The following is a 17,460-nucleotide window of genomic DNA, read 5'->3' as shown; positions in this document are numbered from 1 at the left end:
GGGCTGGGGCGCTGGGGGGCCGGGATGCCACTCGGGTGCACTGGGGGCTAACTCCCTTCTGCCCCCCTAGAAAGCACTGGGCGCCGATGACAACATGCTGGAGAAGGATCCCGCCACAGGCATCTGCACCCTGCTCTATGACAGCGCCCCGAGTGGCAGGTTTGGCACCATGACCTACCTCTCCAGAGCCGTGGCGACGTATGTGGAGGAGTTCCTCCCCAGCAGTGGCTGCACCATGCAGTAGCTCCGCCTGGGCCTGCAGCTGGAGTTTACACCCTGCCGGGGCTGCGTTGGGGCGTGGCGCTAGCTTGCTGGAGGCTGTCTCCGTGCCGGGGGTGAGAATCTGGCTTGGCCCTGGGTTACCCCACAGCTGCGGAGAGCTGCCCCCAGCGGGGGAGGGGCCTCTGCTGCGGCCCAGCGATGGGGCAGGAGAGAGTGTGTGTGTGTGTGTGTGTGTGTGTGTGTGTGTGTGTGTGTGTGTGTGTGTGTGATTTGCATGCAGCCCCCCAGCTCCTCCCCCCGGACCGTCTGTGCCTTAGTCAGCCTGGGGGCTGCCCGGAGAGGGGCGAGTGGGGCAGGCTCCGGCTGCCCTGACCCCACTGGCTTCCCTCCGGCCTGGCAGGGTTTGCACTGGCGTGTGGCATTTGGAAGGAGGGTTTTAGAAACTGAGCTGTGGCTTGTCCTGCTGTGGCAGGGCCCAGAGCAACCCTCCTGGCATTAACGGAGCGACCCTAACCGCGTCCCTGCGCTCTGCCCCCTCGGCCCACATGCTGCTTCCCGTGCTGCAGGCTGGCCCCCACTCCTGTGCCCCACAGCGCTCCCCCCGCTCCTGTGCCCCACGGAGGCCCCACGGCGCTCCCCCCCACCCCCGTGTGCCCCACAGTGCTCCTCCCTGCTGTGCCCCACGGAATCCCCCTGCTCCTGCGCCCCACAGAGACCCCCCCTGCTGTGCCCCACAGCGCTCCCCCCGCTCCTGTGCCCCATGGAGGCCCCACGATGCTCCCCCTGCTCCTGTGCCCCGTGGAGGCCCCACGGCACGTCCCCTGCTCCTGTGCCCCATGGCGTTCCCCCCCCCCGCTCCTGTGCCCCACAGAGCCCCCTGCTGTCCCACAGCACTCCCCCCGCTCCTGTGCCCCATGGAGGCCCCACGGCACTCTCCCCCACTCCTGTGCCGCACGGCGCTCCCCCTGCTGTGCCCCACGGAATCCCCACGCTCCTGCGCCCCACAGAAACCCCCCTGCTTTGCCCCACCGCGCTCCCCCACTCCTGTGCCCCATGGAATCCTCCTGCTCCTGCACTCCACGGAGCCACGGAGCTTTAGGGAACCAGGTAGAATTACAGGTGGGTGCACGGAGCCTGAGCTGCCCCTGGGCCCTCTTGGGGGCTCGCCAGCCCTATCCCATGCTGTAGGCAGCCAGGCTTTGACATGCTGTGCGCCTGACCCCTGGCCTGGCGACTTGCCCCCGCCCCTCCCAGAGAGCCCTGGCCGTCTTCTCACTGCCTCGCGTGCCTGGTCAGAACGGCAATGGGGAGGGGCCCTCGCTGGGGTCTGTCCCCCCAGGGACTCTGGTCTCAGAGCCCCTGGCAGCGAATGCGGCTCCTGCCCCCGGCTCCCTCGCTTGCAGAGCAGTGACTCGGCTCCCAGTGCCAGCTGCAGGGCAAACCCAGCCACAGCCCCGCCCCGCACTTTTACCCCCCGCAGGTGCCCAAGCTCTGCCCTTCTCCCCAACAGCACCCCCAGGGCTGCCTCCTGGAGCCCTGCCCCTTCCAAGGCCCACCACCAGCGTGCCCCCACTCCTGCCCTTTGCCACCAGACTGGCTTCTGTCATGCTCGTCTTGCAGAGGGGGCCTCCAGACAACTCTCCTGCCCTCCCTCCCGCCGCAGCCCGGCCCCGTGTGGCTGCGCGCCCCTTCCAGGTGTGCCCTAGAAACCTCCCCTGCCGCCCTCCGCACTTTGTCCCTCTAATCGACCCGGGGCTCCACGTGGCCCGTAGGCTTCCTGGTGCTCTCCAGCTGTCTGCCCCACAGCCATGCTGAGTGCCAGCGCCATGCCCACTTCTCACTCGTGCACCTCAAGCTCCTTGCAGCAGTTGGGACTATAGTGGCACCAGCCTCTGTTTGTCGGGCTAGGAATGGGCGAGCGGAGGGATCACTTGGTCGTTCCCTGCTCTGGTCACTCCCTCGGGCCCCCGGCATTGCCCACTGTGGGCAGGCAGGACTCTGGGCTGGATGGACCTTTGGTCCGCCCTGGTGTGGAAGCAGGATGCCTTGAGAGTTACTGGAGTGTGATGGTCACAGTCGAGCTCCTCCCAGTGCCAGAGAGATTGTCCCCCAGAGAAGGGGACAGGGAATGCCTGAGTTGGGGCTGCTTCATATCCAGTCGGTACCATGTCTTACAACAGGAGCCCTCCGGGAGCTGGGGGTCTCGCATGCAGCTAGCTCACCCGCGGAGGAGGCTTGAACCTGGGCCCTCCGATGTGAATGCACGAATGCCTATTGCCCCTGAGAAAGGAATGAAGCGCCTCTGGCTGCTGGGGGGCGGGGGAGACGCTAGTGCACGCGTGAAGGCTCGTGACGTGGGTGTATCTGGAAAGTTGCTTTGTGCTCAAACACCCGAGTTCCTCCACGCTGCAAACCAGTCACTCCTGGCAGAGGGAGGAGGGGCTGGCGGAACTGGCAGCAGGACCTGCCCAGCCAAGCCTCTGGAAGTTCTTGCCATGGTCCTGGAAGAACAGCTGCGGGTGGCAGTGGATGCCTGGAAGGAAGCAGAGTGGCTAATCTCTGTGTTGGACGGGAACGCTCCTGGGCATTTATTGGAACAGAACAGGCCATAAAACTGGACTGTTTTTGGAGCGGGGGCTCCGACCATCCATCCTGCCACCCCTGTCCTCTGAACCCAGCCCCAAGCCCTCTGGGCCTGCTGTACTGATGGGCACCGGGGGCTGAGGAGCAACATGAATAGTAAACCCTTCTCCCCATGGAAGGAGAGTGCTGCCAGCCAGTGCTGAGTTCTGGGCCTCCACAGTGGGATGCTGGGCATCTCTATCTCCGGCTCTGGCACCACAGGCCAGGGGCTCTAGACAGCGTGTGCTCCAGAGAGCCTCCGTATGGGCCAGGAACCCGGCGTCCTGCCAGGGGGCTTCTGCTCAGCTGCGTTCAGCTTTGCTTCTGGAGAGAGCAGAGGCTGAGCTGCACCTGCACACCTGGTATGACACACTCAGGGGTGTGAGGCCAGCCGGGGCCCGGTTGGGCCGTAGGTAGTTAGGGGTTCCAGCGTCAGGCCGCGTGCTGCGCTCCACTGGGAGGGTTTGCTGGCCTAGCACAGTTGCACTCCTCTACACAGCCATGTAACAAATCTGCCTTTCCTAGGTCTTGCCTTTGGTTTCAGAGTGAGGCTGAGACGCATGTGAACATCAGACCTTTTTTTTTCCCTAATAAAACAAAAAAGCCCAACTTGTCTGAAGTGTGACAGGCTAGAATAAAACGCCTCCCTCTCCCTTGCGTGTCTGTTCATTTCTCGCGGGGCCATGGCCAGGCGGCTGGGGGTCGGCCCCCGCCGGGGGTCCTGGGGGCCATTCTGCTTGCCCGTCCCGAAGCCGGCTGGGGCGAGCGGCGTGTTCCCTGCCAAGGGGGCTGCAGGCCCAGGAAAGGGCCGCTGGAGTGCGGTGCTCCAGGCAGCACTGGGGCGAGCGGCGTGTTCCCTGCCAAGGGGGCTGCAGGCCCAGGAAAGGGCCGCTGGAGTGCGGTGCTCCAGGCAGCGCTGGGGGCTGCTCGGACGTGCAGGGAAGCCAGCCTGGTCCCAGTGCAGACTGGATTGTGGAGAAAGGTGGGGCACAGGACTACAGCTCCCGGCGTGCCCCGCGCATGAGGCCACAGCTCCCAGCATGTCCCGTGCATGGGCCGCGCCGCGGGACTACAGCTCCCAGCATGCCCCGTGCAGGGGCCGGGCCCTCAGGGCTACAGCTCCCAGCATGCTGTGCGCACGGGCCGCGCCGCGGGACTACAGCTCCCGGCGTGCCCCGCGCATGAGGCCACAGCTCCCAGCATGCTGTGCGCACGGGCCGCGCCGCGGGACTACAGCTCCCGGCGTGCCCTGCGCATGAGGCCACAGCTCCCAGCATGCCCCGTGCATGGGCCGCGCCGCGGGACTACAGCTCCCAGCATGCCCCGTGCAGGGGCCGGGCCCTCAGGGCTACAGCTCCCAGCATGCTGTGCGCACGGGCCGCGCCGCGGGACTACAGCTCCCAGCATGCTGTGCACACGGGTCGCGCCGCGGGACTACAGCTCCCAGCATGCCCCGCGCAGGGTCCTGGCCCTCAGGGCTACAGCTCCCAGCATGCTGTGCGCACGGGCCGCGCCGCGGGACTACAGCTCCCGGCGTGCCCCGCGCCCGCCCGGCGAGCCGTTGGCCGAGGCGGAGGCGCGGGGCCGATGGAGGCGCTGCCCCCGGTCTATGTCTGCGGCGCCGAGTACCTGGCGCTGTGCGACTCGCTCTGCAAAGTGCCCAAGCGCGTGCGTGAGCCGGGCCCGGGGGGCGGGGCGCGGGGGGTAGAGGCGGGGGGGGGGCCGTGGGGGCAGGGTGCTGGGGGGCAGAGGCGGGGGGGGCCCTGGGGGCGGGGGTGGGGGGGGCGGGGGGGGCGGGGGCAGGGGGGGGCAGAGGCGGGGGGGGCCCTGGTGGGGGGCGGGGCGCTGGGGGGCAGAGGCGGGGGGGGCCTGGTGGGGGCAGGGTGCTAGGGAGCAGAGGCGGGGGGGGCGGGGGGGGCCTGGTGGGGGGGGGGGTGGGGGCGGGGCGCGGGGGGCAGAGGCGGGGGGGGGGGGGGCGGGGCGTGGGGGGGGCAGGGGGCTGGGGGCAGGGAGCAGGGGCGGGGGGGGCCCTGGTGGGGGGTGGGGCGCTGGGGGGTAGAGGCGGGGGGGCCGTGGTGGCGGGGTGCTGGGGGGCCGAGGCGGGGGGGGCCCTGGTGGGGGCGGGGCGCGGGGGGCAGAGGCGGGGGGGCCCTGGTGGGGGCGGGGCGCGGGGGGCACAGGCGGGGGGGCCCTGGTGGGGGCGGGGTGCTGGGGAGCAGAGGGGGGGGGCCCTGGTGGGGGGTGGAGCGCTGGGGGGCAGAGGCGGGGGGGCCGTGGTGGCGGGGTGTTGGGGGGCCGAGGCGGGGGGGCCCTGGTGGGGGCGGGGGGCAGAGGCGAGGGGGGCAGAGGCGAGGAGGGCCCTGGGGGAGCGATGCGGGCCTGGGGCCAGGGTAGCGGGGGGGGGGTTTACAAAGCAGTGTGAGGTGCAGCCCCCCGCGCTGCGCTGCAAGGCCTGTGCCCGGCCCTGGTGCATGGCGCCAGGGGGGGCTGGAGACGCGCCCTGCTCCCTGCAGGTGACGGGCGCTCGCTGGCTGTGTCCGGCCGTTCAGACCTGGCCAGGGAGCAGCCGGGAGCCTAGTTTAGAACAACCGGGCACAGATCTGTTTTGCTTTGGTACATTCTGTGTAAAAATCTCCTTCTCCCTGCGATAACTTCGGGGGCAGGGGGACCCCAGCAGACCTAATCTCTAATCAAGCTGCTCTCTTCCTGGCTCTTGGGTAGCCGGGGTCTCCTGGTGTGGAGGGGAGCAATATGTGCTAAGGGGTTTTCAATATCCTCTGATCCAGGGAAGCTTAAGAGTATACAAAACTTGAGATAGCTAGAGCCTGAAAGAATGTAACAGGCTTGGGGATAAGTAGAACCCTAGAAATCCATGGATGTCTGCTTTATATCGGCAGGTATCTGCAGATGTGGGTGCAGATATCTGAGGCTCATTTTTGCAGATTCAGTTGTAGATACAAAATTTTGTATCTGCACAGGGTTCCTAGGATAACTCCTCCTTGTGCCAAAAGCAGGCTGCTGGCTTGAGGCAAATTTTGAATAAATCTGGATAAAATCTTTATAGCAAAGTCTGCACCCTGCCTTTTAAATTAAAAGGCAAAGAAAAAAGTAAAACAAGGCAAAATCTGTTTGAAGTTGCCCAGAGTTCAGGAGTGAGTGACTGTCTCTGGGAGACGGATGAGTGGACTGAGTCCAAGTGAGATGCATGCTAGATGCAGCGCATCACATGGATGTCACCTGCATGATGTACATAGGCCCTTTGGGTTTGGGTTTTATTTTATAACATTTCTTTATCATTTCATTTTTATTAATTAAAATGGATAACACCTGAAATCTGAAGGTAGGGGTCGTCTCGCCGTGTGGCAGTAGCCTTCCACTCTCTGCAGCGGGTCAGCCTCTCAGCTTCCAGGACCTAGTTTTCTTCCTGTTCATTCTGCCACTTTGCAGAGGGAGCAGATGGAGCCATGGTGAAGTGCTGAGATGTGAGGGGAGCAAAGGGTGCACCCCATGACTACTGGCCCCTAGTATATAGAGCCCCCCCCCCCCCCAACCTGGCTCGCCCTCCCACACAGCTCTGTCTGGTTTCCCTGCAAAAATGTCCTGGGTCCTGAAAAATCCACCATTTGGATGAAAATCAGTAAAACCCGAATGCTGGATTTTTCCAAACCCAGGTATTTTGGAGGGAAATCAGCAAGACACATTGCTGGGCTTTGGACACACCAGCACCATTTCGGGGTAGGACCTCTGCCATGTCTGCTGCAAGTCTGTGTGAGGGTGAGCGTCACTGGCATGCTTTTACGTACGGCTCAGGCATGCGTCACCTGGTAACCTGTGCTCTTCATTTCTCTTCCCCTGTAGGCCAGCATGGTGCATTCTTTGATCAAAGCATATTCCTTACTGGACCACATGAGGTAAGTGACATCACCTCTTTCCTGAAGGCTGTATGCTAATTGTCTGATGCTGCAGGTGCTGAGTATCCTCAGCTCTCCGGGTACTCAGTGCCCGGCAGCGCTTTGCAGGACTGGGCCCTGCATTCTGTGCATTCATAAAACCCGTCCACTGACTTCTTGTGTTGGTGATTTATATGGTGAAACTCATGAGGGGTCAGAGTAGGGGGTTAATCAGACTGAGGGGGATGCATTCAGGAGTTTGCAGTTTTCCTTGACCTCTAAATTGTGCTTTGTGACAGTAAAGGGTGCATGCGTGTAACGCATTGGTTTGCTAAGCTGGGTGTCCTTGCTTTGCTGTGGTCCTGCCCCTAAAGGTGCTAACTGGAAAGCAGAACTCTCAGGTAGGAACTAAGGGTTCAAGAAGGCTGACACCAGTTCTGGAGCCAGGGGGCCAGATGTGGGATGTGAAAGGTTAAAAGGCTGCGTTGTCCTGTTTATCTTACTACAGAGGTAGGCAATGATTCCCACTTTAGAAATTGTTCAAGTGCCTCGGGCTGCACAGGAAGGGGTGGGGCATCAAGTGGAAGAGGCAGGGCCAGGAGACTTCCAGGTTCCCCACTCCCAGACAATGGTTGGTCTGGGGGTGAGGGAGTGCTTTTGTCCCCCCCCCCCCATGGTTCCCGTGGGTGCCCATGCTCCTGGCATGGGAGGAGACTTCTCGCGCTCCCCTGCCCCTAGACCAATTAGGCCTGGGGGCGGGGGAGTGCACAAAGCCTCCTCTGCCCTTCCCCCGCCCTGCGAGCAGCGTGCGGCGTTTAAAAGCACCACGTGTTCCGGACAGGGCAGGGGAGGCTTCTTGTGCGTCTCGTTCTAAGGCCTGGGGCCAGGGCAGCGGCAGGGCCTCCGTGGGCCGAGTCTGGCCTGTGGAGGCCCGTTTGCCCACCCCTGTCTTGGTAGCACAAGTGAATTTCAGATCCAGACTGAGAAGCTTGCAGCCAAGGGGTTCCCGACACCTCCTGAGTCTGCCATGCTGATCTTGTTCCGTCGGTCTTGCTAGGCTAGTCAAGCCCAAGGTGGCGTCCCTGGAGGAAATGGCGAGCTTTCACACGGATGCCTATCTGCAACACCTGCAGAAGGTCAGCGAGGAGGGGGACGACGACCACCCGGAGTCCGTGGAGTACGGGCTGGGTAAGGGGCCTTTTGAGCGGAGACCCAGGGGAAGGCGGCTGTGTTCATTTTCAGCTTGCCCTTTTGTGCGTTTCTCACAGGGGGCTTTCACCAGAAGAAGCCTTCAAAGGTTTTCTCCTTTTCAGCCTTTTAACCAAAGGATGGTTCTGTTCTGGGGAGTGACTGTAAAAACGGGCTGCTCTTACTGCACCGCTCTGTGACATGCAGTGCAGACCTCTTCTCCAAATAGCGCCTGCAAGAGGCAGCATGTGTCCGACAGGGAGCTAGGTTCTAGCTGTCTCGTCCACCGTTAACACAATGCTAATTGAGTTTTGGTTTCAGGGTCGGTATTACAGGGGCTGGTGTGACGAGGAATTAACCCAGCATATCTTTCAGGTCACAGGGTAAATTGGAAGGCTGAAAGCTAGACACAATACAAGCGTTTACTTGGAAACTGAGTGCATTTGCTCTGGCGAGTCTCTACTGCCTGCAGCAGACATGCATTGGTTAGGGGTTGTGGTAGTGCTCTGGGAATGGCTGCATAGACAGCGTGTCGAGTGCCTGTCGAGGTGGGCTGGCAGGCACGGCTGCTGCCCCCCAGAGACGATAACCATGGGACCCCAAGGGACATCTTGGAACTGTACGTCGGTGGCCGGGCTGAATAAACAGTGACTTCTGGCCCTTGTCTAGGCTAGGGATGTCAATGTGTAGTCGACTACACGATTAACTGATTGGTAATCCTGATGACTACACGCACTCCTCCCTTGCTGCCTTTGTATCAGGCAGCAAGGGTTGGGGGTGGGGAACTGGTGCCTGTGAGGAACTGGCTTTTAAGCTGGCTCCCCACAAGCACCAGATCCCACAGAGCTGCCTGCTCACCCACCCCCACTGCTGCTTCTATTCGAGAGGCAGCAGTGGGGGAGAGAAGGGAGCCAGGAGCCGTTACTTGGGGCTTTCAGGCGTCTCCACAAGTGTATCCGCTCCTGTGGAGCCGCCGCCCTATGGCTGTATCAGAGGCAGCAGCATGGGCGGGGCAGCCAGAGCTGTGAGTAGAGCCCAGTGCAGTCCCTAGTCCCCCAGGAATGCAGCCATGTTCCCACTCAGTGACACTCCCTGGTTCTTGCCCTAGGTTACGACTGCCCTGCTACTGAAGGGGTCTTTGACTATGCAGCCGCTGTCGGAGGGGCCACCATCACTGCAGCCCAGTGTCTGATGGACGGCAAGTGCAAGGTAGCGATTAACTGGCCTGGAGGGTGGCACCATGCAAAGAAGTAAGAACACAGCCTGTTACCGCGCGCTTTCCACCCTGGTGTCTGAATGAGCCCGGAGCTCCTGGCTTTCCACGGCCCCGCAGGAGCCACAGAGGCCAATCCCAATGTATCGGGGGCTGCTCGGGTGGGCGGGCTGAAAGAGAAGAGGCAGCTGGGGAAGAAATGGGACATAGCACGGAGGAGCCCTCCCATGCTCTTTGCTGTGTGCCGTCGAGTGGTCGCTTAATTCTCTGCTAGTACCTCACGTGCTCCCAGGGCCGCTGCACTGCTCGGTGCTAGACAGACAGGCAAACTGCTGGTGTGCTGCCAAGCACTGAAGAAATAGGAAACTTGGATACAAATGAAGGCGTTAAGAAGAGGTGAGGTGGGCTGGGATTGGGGGTTGGGTCTTCATAGTCCTTCCTGCGCTCTGAAAGTACCTGTTAGCGCTGTACCCGAACAGCTGGGAGAGGGCAGTTCTCAGAGCAGCCCGAGAGGAGAGGGGGACTTTTCCTCTAAGGTGCCCTCGTTCCCAGAAGGTCACTGGACTACAGGGCTACGTCTACACTGGCCCCTAATTCCGGAAAAGTCATGCAAAGCAGGTAAGTCAGAATAGGGAAATCCGCGGGGGATTTAAATATCCCCCGCGGATTTAAATAAACATGGCCGCCGCTTTTTTTCCGGCTTGGGGAAAAGCCGGAAAAAAGCGTCTAGACTGGCGCGATCCTCCGGAATAAAGCCCTTTGCTGGAGGATCTCTTATTCCTACTTTCAAGAATTGGAATTAGGAATTAGGTGCCAGTGTAGACGTAGCCCAGGTGTATGCAGCTAGCTGGGGCTTGTCCCCTTATTACGGGCTGAGTTTCAAGCGACAGCGGTGCTTTATCTTCTGAAGTGCAACAGCCGCCTGACAGTGAAAAAGTGACCCTCCTTCTAATCCAACCATAAGATTTTCCAGACTAGTTTGGACCAGTAGTCTGTCGGGATGTAAGACTATAGAGTGGGGGCCCACTCTGGCTGGGTGGGGCCCGCCCCCCCCCCCCATCCCCGTCCCGCACTTAGCCATTCGCACTCCTAATAGCCTATTGTTTTGGAATCCTGCCTGCCATAGTAACCTAAAGCTGCAGTATTGGAAAATAAATCCTCCCAAAGTACCTCATCGATTGTGGAATGCTGTATTTAGGGCCTGAGTGCGATTCCTTCTTGCCCTTTGTGGCCCAGTATGGGGCCAGTCAAACTTACTGCAGCTGTGTTCCCGAGCAGTCTGGGAAGATGTAAGGAGAGTGCAGAACAGTTTCATTGTGCTCAGGTCGAATGAATGTTAACAGCTTCTTGTGCTGTGCTGTTTTTACTGGCCTGCCTAGGGTCTGCCAGATCAGTGATGCCTGGAACTAGGAGACAGCGTCTCTGATGTGCTGAGTCCTTCGTGCTGTTTTGGGAGGAAATGTTGCATGCTGAAAACGGCAGGTTTCGCTTACTGATTTTCAAATCTCTGCAGCCTTTGCCAAAGTACCACTAGGGAGAGCTCTCGATTAAGTCCAGTGGCGTTCCCCCACTTCAGCAAGCACGTGGAGTCTCTTAGCTGTGTATTGTGTCTCTAGTTGAAGGTTCTGTCGGTATTTCCATGACAAATATCTGTCCTCAGGAGTTAATAGCTTGTCCATAGCGTCTGGCACTAGCCGGAAACGTAGCCTGCCGTGAGACAGCTGAGACCATCTCTTTTCTCTGGTGCACCGAACAGAAACGTCAGTACAGGTAGTTGGGATTTTGAAATCAGTCTCCAGATGTCTCACTGAAAATGCCTTGGGGAGCTCTGAGGGCACTTCCCGTTCCCGGGACAGGCGCATTGACAAGGACGTAACAGTGTCTTTGGCATTAGCTTTGCTCAGAGAAAAGCGTTCACTCCCGCGAGCTTGGAGGTTGTCCCACAGGAGCCTCCGTCGGTCACTGATGTGTCAGATGATGCATCCTGAACGTGTCCAATAAAGCCAAAGAAAAATCACCTGGTTATAGATACTCTGTTACGCTTGTGAATCCGCTGGGTGTTTAACTTGCAGCTGAGGCTTTTCCCTGGCGGCCCTGTCACTCCTGCCCACAACGTGCATTTTAAACACTAGTCTTGCTGTGTGCTCTTTGGGATCAGTATTAGAGGCACCCGACGTTTGTGTTCATCTGCAGAACCGTTACGGGGCTGTGCTAAACGCAGACAAAACCACTTCCTGTCTCCGCTGTCAAGTGAACTGCCTCAGCAAGAACACCCCTTTCCCCCGACCTGGATGCATTCAGCGCCTGCTGTTAGCGGTTCTATTCTCGGCCCACTGTTTCCTGAGGCTCTTTGGTTCTGCTTTGTAATAAACCTTCACTGATGTGTGACCTCGTCCGCTAGTGGATCTTTATCTTGGTGGCTCGGTTGCGTAGTTCATCCTGGAACCGCAACAGACAGGATTGAATAGAATAAATGCTTGGACTTAATGAGGACTCTTGTGCTGTTTGCACAGTGTAAGGCCCTGGTGAAGTGTCAGCCCAGAGTCACACCCTTAACAGCTGCTTCTGGTGTATTTATAGAGAGAGACCTCTCGGGCCTACCCCCACTGCGCTTCAATTTCCTAGTCGTGTGTGTTGTGTCCTGAAGCCTTCCTTTGCCTCTTGCCTAAGGCAGCGCCACATTCCCTCCCACCCACACTCCTGCAGCTCCAAACGCGGGAGAGCCCCAGACAAACCTTTCTAGGCAAGCGGGCCGCCGGTGTGGGCCACGTTTTCGTGATTGTGTATGTTACCCCTAGGGGAGTTCTGTGCCAAACATTAAAACTTCTGCACACAATATCCTAAAAGTCTGCACGCCTTACTTATCCAAATAACACGATCGAAACATGCCAGTTCCAGGTCTTTTGGTAATTGATTTCAGAATACTTGTCAGCCACCTAACAAAGAGTCAGGAAATACTTCCCAGACGGGTTCCTTAGTAAGGGCATTAATACAGAAGAGAGTCGGTCGTTTACACTCCAATACAGGAGTGCATCTCCCCCACCCTTCAGAAGCAGGGCAGATGCTTGGGCGAGTGGGGGTGACAGCAGCTGAGGAAGAGGGAATTAATTGCTGGGAAGGTGCCTCAGCCCCCACCAGTTACCAGTTAACCAGTAAATTTCTAGGGACACCAGCGCCGTGAGCACAACTACCCTGTCCCAGGAGCACGGCTCCGTTAGACAGTCTTGCGGCCTGCGGCGATGGAGGGCCGCCCCTGCGGCTCGTGCGCCAGTCCAGGGTGGAAATCCCATGGGTTGGCCTTGAAAATGCATCGCCTGCCTGGGACAAATGTAGGCTGCTCGTTAACATGCTTGGGCAGCAGAGGAGGAGACCTTCCCTACAGTCACCCAGCAGCCGACACTTGGAGGCCTGTTCGGAACATGGTCTAAGTGGTAGTTCAGTGAATCCTACGGACACGCTGCAGGGCCTGGGCTTTGCTTGGTGGATCTAAGGGCTTGTCTTCATGGGCAAGTTCTTCTGGAAGAAGGCAAGGGCTTCGTGGCGGGGGTGGGAGGACAAGCGGTGGGCTGAAGGGGAGGGGGTGGGCCTCAGGTGCTGGGGGACAAGTGGATTGGGGGTGGGAAGAGGCAGAGTGGATGTTAAAAGGAAACACCTCTGGCTATTCTGTCAATGGGTGCTTAGTCCTAAACTAGGATCTTTGTTAAAGCCAGCTCAAAGTCAAGTTGTGTCCCTGCCAAACAAGCGAACACGGGTCTGCCAGATGCCCATTGCTAGCTGTGGCTTGTGTTCCAGACTCAGACTGCGGGCCCACTTCTGGCAGATAGATGGGTCTGTGGGGCTTTCAGGCTCACTGTGAAATCTGGTCAGTTTCAGAATGGTGCTCTAGTCCTACCTTACCCCGCCACTGCGAATGGCTTTGCAGTGATGTTTTCTCAGTCTGCTGCATATTTCTCCCCCATGCAGTGGGACAGGTCAGTGGGAGCAACACAGGAACCTGAGTTCATGGGAAGCAGGGCATTGGGCTGCCCACAAGGCATTGCCAAATGCACAGAAGCAAACGGTCTGGGAGGGACCATCGTTTTGCGGCCTTTCAGTCGCTGTACTCAGAGGTGCTGGCCATAACCGCAAGAGGTCACATTCAGGCAATGTAGCTTCTTAAACGTTGACTTTAGCACCAGGAAAGTGGTGGAGCAAACTGCAGAGAGAATGTCAGAGGGGACACTGGGTAGTTAAATGATTCCAGGTTTTTTCCCCATCCCCCCATTTTTAATAGAGGAAATAATGATGCTGTAAAACCAGAGAAGCTCTGGTCTGCAAAAGTCATTGGGTTGGAGCTGACAGCAGAGCTACGCATTTGACAGGCAACTTGAACTGGGGGTGGGGGGTGGAGGAGAGAGGAGGAGGCAGGAGTGCTGGGTGTTTGGAAAGGGGGGATCTGGGTGGAAGGTTCTGATTGTCCTGTTCCCGGCACGGTGACCATTTTGGCAACAGCGCTCAGGCTTGTTAGTGAAGTTCCCCTCCCTCAAGTCATTGCACTTGTGGAGAAGGGAGGAACTTGGTCTGGATGTGAAGATATTATAAAATCTTGCTGCTTGTTGCTGGAGTCCATTTGGTGAGGTCTTTCTTCATGCTGGACGGCCCATCGTTTCTCTTGGGGATTGTGCTTGGGCTTTCAGATGGGCATTGCTAGGATCAGACTCCTGTTTTCTTTGCATATTGGTGCTCTACTTGCTCTTCACTAATTGTTGGTACTTCGCCAGTTACCTGTGTCCTCAGAAATGATTAGCAGTGCTGTGAGGGCGGTAGAGGCATTGTATGATGGTCCTACACTTTTTATCATGGGTCTCTGTCTCCAATTCAGCCTTGGCAGTGGCACATTGAAAGAGTGAACAATACTCACAAACGGTAGGCATGGTGCACAACAGAATGAGGCGAGAGGGTTTGTCTGTTGGACACACGCTGGCTCAGGGTATGCAATTAGCTAATACCATCCTTGTTATCTTAGCGAGGGAGCTGCTACGCAGCACTGCATGTGAATAAATCCATTCTTCAGCTTACATCTTTCCTTTACTTGCTGCTTTTTCTGCAACTGTTGTACGGATTTACACACCTAAGTGCACACATGCTTCTGTTTTGGAGCCCTGAGCCAAATGGGTGTATCTAGAATAAGTGCCCCTTTGTCAAAATAACCTGCTTGTGGGGGAAGTAGGATGTTGGCTTAATTGCTTCCTGAGGTCGTAAACGTGGAAACAGAAACCACAGTCTTCACGGGCTCAGGGCTTCTACTTCCAAATAGCCTAGGCTGGCTTGGGGCGAAGGGTTGGTGCCTTTTATGGCTCCAGCGCTGCCCTTTGATCTCTGGTACCACACTCCAAGCTTGCATCCACCATGAATCTCGGGGGCATCTTGGAAGCAGTGAATTCTCCCTGCTGGAAGGTGCACTTGGGCACTTGCCACTTCTGGTTTCCTTTACGTTTCTCCTCTGCTCTGCTTGCAAAGAGAGCCAGACAGCGGCAGCTACTGCCTTGTCTTTCTGCGGGAGGGGGCTAGTGTGATCATCCAGTCTGACCTCCTGCACAACTGTATTCCCCACTCCTGTCATAGCCCCAGAGTCCTCAAGCCTTGGTTTCAAGCCTTCACGTACCCGAGAATCCACCGTTTAGTCTAGTGCATATCAAGTGACCCAGGCCCCATGCTGGAGAGGAAAGTGAACGTTCTCCAGGATGTCTGCCAGTCTGACCTGCGGGGAAGTTCCTTCCTGACCCCGGCATGGCCATCAGTTATCCCAGGGCATGTGGGCAAGACCCACCCCACCAGTCAGACACCTGGGAAAGACGTCTCCATGGTAACTCAGCACCCCTTCCCATCTAGTGTGTCAGTTCCACCTGTTGGAGATGTGTGCTAACAGCAGGCATGGATAAGGAACCGGGGAGGGCCTGTAACTGAGCCAGAGGGGGCATAGGAATATGAGTGGCCAGACCGGGTCAGACCAAAGGTCCATCCAGCCCAGGGCCCTGTCTGCCCACAGAGCCAGTGCCAGGGCCCCAGAGGGAGTGAACTAAACAGGGAATCATCAAGTGATTCATCCTTTGCCACCCATTCCTTGCTTCTGACACCCTCCCTGCCCATCCTGGCTAACAGCCATTGGTGGACCTGTCCTCCGTGAATCTGTCTAGCTCTTTTTTAAACCCTGTTATAGTCTTGGTCTTCTCAACATCCTCTGGCAGGGAGTTCCACAGGTTGACTGTGTGTTCTGTGAAGAAATACTCACTTTGGTTTGTTTTAAATCTGCTGTATCTTAATTTCATTGAGTGACCCTTCGTTCTTGAGTTACACTGCCTCTAGCAGTGAACCTCTCAGCTCTGCTCCACAGACTCGACTGGCTCAGGCTCTCAGCCACGCTGGGGGCCAGCCTACACTGAGGGGGAACCAGTAACATCTGCCCGCCTGGAAGGCTTCTTGTGGCTGTGCTCCAGGGCCTTGCTGGAGCCTAGCTCCAAGTACGATAGGGTTCTGGCGAAGCTGCCGAAGGGAGCAAGGCCCTGGCTGAGAAGAAAGGCTCTTGATGTATCGCATGGCTGACTTGGGCACGCAGGATCGCAGGCCAGCTTTTGGGACTGGGCCTTGAGCATGCAAAAGGGGTTTTGTCACAGATTTGCTTGTGATTGGCTTGCACTCTAGAAGAAAGGCACCAGCATTTCTTCTAGATTTCAGCCCCCTCCTAAGCCTCCTAGGGAAGGGCTGCTCAAACTTGGGCCACCAACAGTTACCCGGAAAGTGTCCCAGATGTTGGAGGGCTCCCCTTCACTTCCTTAAGATGGAGGGATTGCAGCTGCCCTTTCCTTCAGCCCAATGCCCTGCTAGCAGGAGCAAGGGAGTTAGTGTCACATTATTGGCTTGTGAGGGGAGCAGCCGGGTCACTGCTGCACCCATGGAGGGGTGTTTGCCCAAAAGTGGTACAAAGGGGGCCATGTTCCTAACTCCACATGCTGATCTATGAAGAGCAGATACAAAATCAGAGGAAAGGAAGCTTTTGTTTGACCCCTCACGTGGCCCCCTTTGTACCACTTTTGAGCGAACACTCCCCCATGGGTGCAGCAGTGACCCGGCTGCTCCCCTCACAAGCCAATAACGTGACAGTAAGGTTTGTGGCCCAGGAGGCTCGCTACTGTGTCTTGGATGCTAGGTTACCGATCTCCTTCCTTCTCCTTCGCTGGGCTTCCTAGAGGAGTGATGATTGCTACCTCTACTTTCCTGAGGGAGAAACTGAGGCCTGGGGAGGCTAAGTGACTGCCCCGTGGTCACACAACCTGTTAGTGGCAGCACCGGGGAGCCAGGTGTCCTACTCCTGCTCTGTGGTATCGTGTCCATTATGCTGGGCTGCCTCTCCCAGAGCTCCATGGGTTGTGCTTAGGTGGCCTCTGTATTGGATGGTTTCCGTGCTTGCCACAGACCCCCTGAGTCTGCCTGGTGCTCACAGATGCCTGGCTCCTCACAGGCGGCGGGTTCCTCTAACTCCTTTGCCTGCTGCCTCCTTAAATCAGCCTTGTGCACAGGAAGAATTCCTGGCACACAAATGGGGCTTTACTGTGGAGGCAGAGCTGGGAAGGGAGAAGTCCCCTGCGCTAGCGGAGATCAGCTCGTTCCCGCACGGCTTGCGTTTGCTCCCCGTATGTACCTGTGTGCAGGTCCATGGCACCAAGGAAAGCACGGTTCACGTTGATTTTGTGGGCCCTCCTTGCCCTGAGGGAGGAAGAAACTATTCCTGCCGCCCTTAATTCTCACCCCAATGGCACCCTCACTGGTAGACTTTCTGGAGGGGGAGGGGGCTTTAAAGCTGCTCTCCTCTTCCCCAGGGCTGCATTGGAACGCCTCCTTGGGGAGATGCGCTTCCTGCACATGCAGGCTGAGAGCTGGATTTCAGCCCTCAAATCCAAAAGGAGCCAGGGTGGCGGCTGGGGCTGGGAGTGGGATCCAGCCCGGGGCAGTAGTGCCCTGGCTGCTTCCCTTGAAGTGCGGCCAGTGCCGAATGCTTCGACACTTACCTGCTGGCTGCTAGTTCACGGGGGTTCTTAGCAGCAGGAGTCCAGCGCCCAGACCGCACTTTAACCCATCCGCTGAGACTGCCTCCGCCGGTTAGCTCGGCCTTGGGCGCGTGCAGGTGTGTGCCTTAGGTGCGCTGCAGTGTCTCGCTTAGGGGTGTAATGGAGGAACCGGTTCAGCGGTTAACCCAGAAGCATGAGCTTATCGGTTACTGTTAACAATTACACGTTGGCTCTAGGTCCCACTCCGGGAGCCGGCTGCTGCCTCTGTATCAGAGCCTGC

At 58.2% G+C, this 17,460-nt stretch overlaps 2 protein-coding genes across 29 annotated transcripts in view; both read left to right on the top strand.

Moving 5' to 3' along the window:
- Positions 1 to 3,497, top strand: part of PHKA1 (phosphorylase kinase regulatory subunit alpha 1) — a 59,262-nt gene extending 55,765 nt beyond the window's left edge. For all 8 annotated transcript variants that reach the window (XM_075896556.2, XM_075896557.2, XM_089781699.1 and 5 more), the window contains one exon: positions 71 to 3,497. In XM_075896556.2, the coding sequence (XP_075752671.2) occupies positions 71 to 244 (174 nt within the window). In that variant the 3' untranslated portion in view covers positions 245 to 3,497. The remainder of the gene's footprint in view (positions 1 to 70) is intronic.
- An 858-nt stretch (positions 3,498 to 4,355) lies between these two features.
- Positions 4,356 to 17,460, top strand: part of HDAC8 (histone deacetylase 8) — a 47,524-nt gene continuing 34,419 nt past the window's right edge. For 10 of the 21 annotated variants that reach the window (XR_012895617.2, XR_012895619.1, XR_012895620.2 and 7 more), the window contains exons 1-4: positions 4,357 to 4,512; positions 6,703 to 6,755; positions 7,792 to 7,922; positions 9,031 to 9,172. Coding sequence is in view for 11 of the 21 variants with exons in the window: in XM_075896563.2 (XP_075752678.1) it covers positions 4,432 to 4,512; positions 6,703 to 6,755; positions 7,792 to 7,922; positions 9,031 to 9,172 (407 nt within the window). In the remaining 10 variants the exon portion in view is untranslated. Of the gene's footprint in view, positions 4,513 to 5,230; positions 5,458 to 6,702; positions 6,756 to 7,791; positions 7,923 to 9,030; positions 9,177 to 11,328; positions 12,690 to 17,460 lie in introns of those variants that run through there. The other 11 variants (XM_075896564.2, XM_075896562.2, XM_089781695.1 and 8 more) reach the window with 10 other exon arrangements.

This window comes from Pelodiscus sinensis, chromosome 13 (genome assembly GCF_052426305.1).
Source record: "Pelodiscus sinensis isolate ZL-2025 chromosome 13, ASM5242630v1, whole genome shotgun sequence".
Taxonomy (NCBI): domain Eukaryota; kingdom Metazoa; phylum Chordata; order Testudines; family Trionychidae; genus Pelodiscus; species Pelodiscus sinensis.
This window is presented reverse-complemented; position numbering and strand designations above follow the sequence as displayed.